This window comes from Protobothrops mucrosquamatus, unplaced genomic scaffold (assembly GCF_001527695.2).
Source record: "Protobothrops mucrosquamatus isolate PMUCROS unplaced genomic scaffold, P.Mucros_1.0 scaffold5841, whole genome shotgun sequence".
NCBI classification, from domain to species: domain Eukaryota; kingdom Metazoa; phylum Chordata; class Lepidosauria; order Squamata; family Viperidae; genus Protobothrops; species Protobothrops mucrosquamatus.
In genome coordinates this window covers 9,280-11,778 of record NW_015391686.1, presented here as the reverse complement: position 1 = coordinate 11,778, position 2,499 = coordinate 9,280, and the positions used below count along the sequence as shown (strand labels likewise).

Sequence of the window (2,499 nt, the reverse complement as noted above, 5' to 3'; positions counted from 1 at the left end):
CACAATAAGAATATGGGGAGAACATGTTAGGAGCCAAAACTGACTTTTGTCATTCTGTATGTAAGAGGGTTCCAACAGGATAAAGAAACAGGCACTTGCTTCCAGTTTGAGATCACAGAGACACAAACACAGACACACAGACACAGATACACACACACACACACACACAATTCAACAGTTAGCCATTTATAAGATTACAGCTCCACACTGGATAGAAATTTAAGTTGTATAGAACAATTCATGGAATTATTGATTCATACTTTTATTGTGCACAGAAACTGGAGCCAACCTGCCATCAAAGCAGCTTAGGAGCCAACAGATATTTTGCAGCACCGGGCTGAAGTCCAGTCAATACGTGCACATTGGCAGTGACAAACTGAGTCCTGACGAATATCCCAAGATCCACAACCCATTCCACAGGCACATGAAGTGGGTAGAAATCCTACAAAGGAAGAAGGAAAAGAAGAGAAAGTTTAAAAAGATGAAGGTTATGCAGATCTGCATCACTTTGAGTGTTTGGAACAATTATGATATAAATGCCAAGCTAAGCAGATTCCTGCAGCAGCCTTGCTTAGTTTACATTTTGTACCCATGCATACACAAGTCTAGCAGATGTCAGAGAAAACGGTTTGATAGAGAGTTTTTCTTTTCACCTAATCCTCTTCTCTTAGCTCCTGATCTTCTCCCACAAGTTATTAGTTCTCACCTGATGGACAAGCGGCAAAAGCACCTCGAGCAAACACATTTTGGCAAGCCATCTGCATCTTCGGCAGAGCTGAAGACACTGGAAAATGAAACAAGTAATTATTAAAGCTCTAGGACAAGGGTATCCAACCATGACAACTTTAAGACTGAACATGGGGAAGGTTCATGAAAGGATAAATGGAAAGGAAAGGAAAGGAAAGGAAAGGAAAGGAAAGGAAAGGAAAAGACCGTGAGAAGGAAGAAAGGAATAAAACTTTCTTAATAGGTGAAATGAAATTCAGAATAAAGTGCTCCAAGTCTGCTAAATATGCATTGAGGAACCTGTACCTGACCTTAGAGACATCCTATAATTTAAGGTGAGGGGTTGCTCTGTATCTATTTTCTTATTGTGAGACTATGTTAACTAAGCCATCAGTTTAGCAACTATTAGACATATAAGTTATTGAAATATACTGTCTTTCCATTGGATTGGATTCTATTGAAGGGGGGAGGTATGCAAAATGTGTTTTTTTAAAAAAATAAAATAAAACATAGATCTATTGCAAATTGATATATGAAAACAATATAAAATATTAGCTAACTCATTAGCATAGCATCCATTTATCAAAATTAAAAACATCAAGACTTCGCTTTCTACGTCTATCTGAAAGGCATGAAGAAAGGGGGAAATAGCTATCTATTGCAAGTAGGAGAAATGGATTCTTGATCCTCTTGTTATACTTTTTAAAAATATATATTATTTTGTAGTACACACACACACACACACACACACACAAACGTGAAAGAAAAGAAGAGAAAGCAAGAAAAAAAGAAAGAAAAGCTTTCTGTTACTTTACAAATGTTACTACTATAGCTTGCAACATATAGCAGCACTTTTCCACCCCCTTTTCTCCTTGGATCTAAATGTATCACTTTGCTTTTCGCTTCTTGCTTCTCTGCCGTGGTTTTAAAATGTATTCCTTTGCTTCTCTGCCTGGAAGTAACAAGTTTCTGGGCTAATTGCCGGCTATTGAGCTATTGTGTATTCAGAGCTTAGAGGTGCAGAATTGCAACATGTAGATAAGGAAATTCAGAAGAAATCTTTAGATGCGCAGGAACCTTGCAATGTTAAGAAAAAAAAAGTGTATTAGTTATAAAAGGCAGAGCCTTTTTGATTAGGGCGTGTTCATTCTCCTCTGTCTCACAGCGTGCGTGCGTGCGTGTGACAAGAGATTGGGACACCCAGCTTATTACTTTGATCAAAGGAATAAAAAAACTATGTTTTTTCCAGTGGCCTCGTGTTCAGAATCTCATTGGGATTTATTAGGATTCTGAGCTGAAAAACCTTACAGTCCTATCCAATATAATCCACCACATTAAAAGCCTCCTCCAGTTGGCATGCACAACACTCCTCTAAGCGCTACCTTCCTCCCCCCTCTTTTTTCTTTCCCTTCCTTCTTTCTTGTCATATGGTCGCCTGAACTTGAAAATACCAGACAGTTTTTCTACCTCCTGACCACTAGGTGGAACCAAGTGCTTTGGGCAGCTGCTGGATAAATGCTCTTGAAAAGCTAGAATTTGGGGAAGTTTAAACGTGGGAGCTCTATCAGCCCAAACAGTCAGGGGTATGCAAAGTTTTGAACAGAACCATTTCATTATTTCCTTTATTATGATGATTTGTTTAATGACTGTGCTATTCTGTGATGCCTAATTGTTTAATCTGAACCCCATTACAAAGGTACATGTTACAATTTTTTTACAAATAGTAAAAAATATTGTGCTTTTTTTCTGGGGGGGGGGGAGATTAAGGAAAGA

The 2,499-nt window shown here is 38.2% G+C and overlaps 1 protein-coding gene across 1 annotated transcript in view; it reads right to left on the bottom strand.

Annotated features, from left to right (window-relative positions):
* Window positions 1-237: 237 nt before the first annotated feature.
* The window catches only part of LOC107299972 (resistin), an 11,296-nt gene continuing 9,034 nt past the window's right edge, over window positions 238-2,499 (bottom strand). Inside the window, exons 3-4 of the mRNA XM_015829317.2 lie at window positions 707-784; window positions 238-442 (exon numbers count right to left, since the gene is read on the bottom strand). Of these exons, the coding sequence (XP_015684803.1) occupies window positions 306-442; window positions 707-784 (215 nt within the window). The 3' untranslated portion in view covers window positions 238-305. The remainder of the gene's footprint in view (window positions 443-706; window positions 785-2,499) is intronic.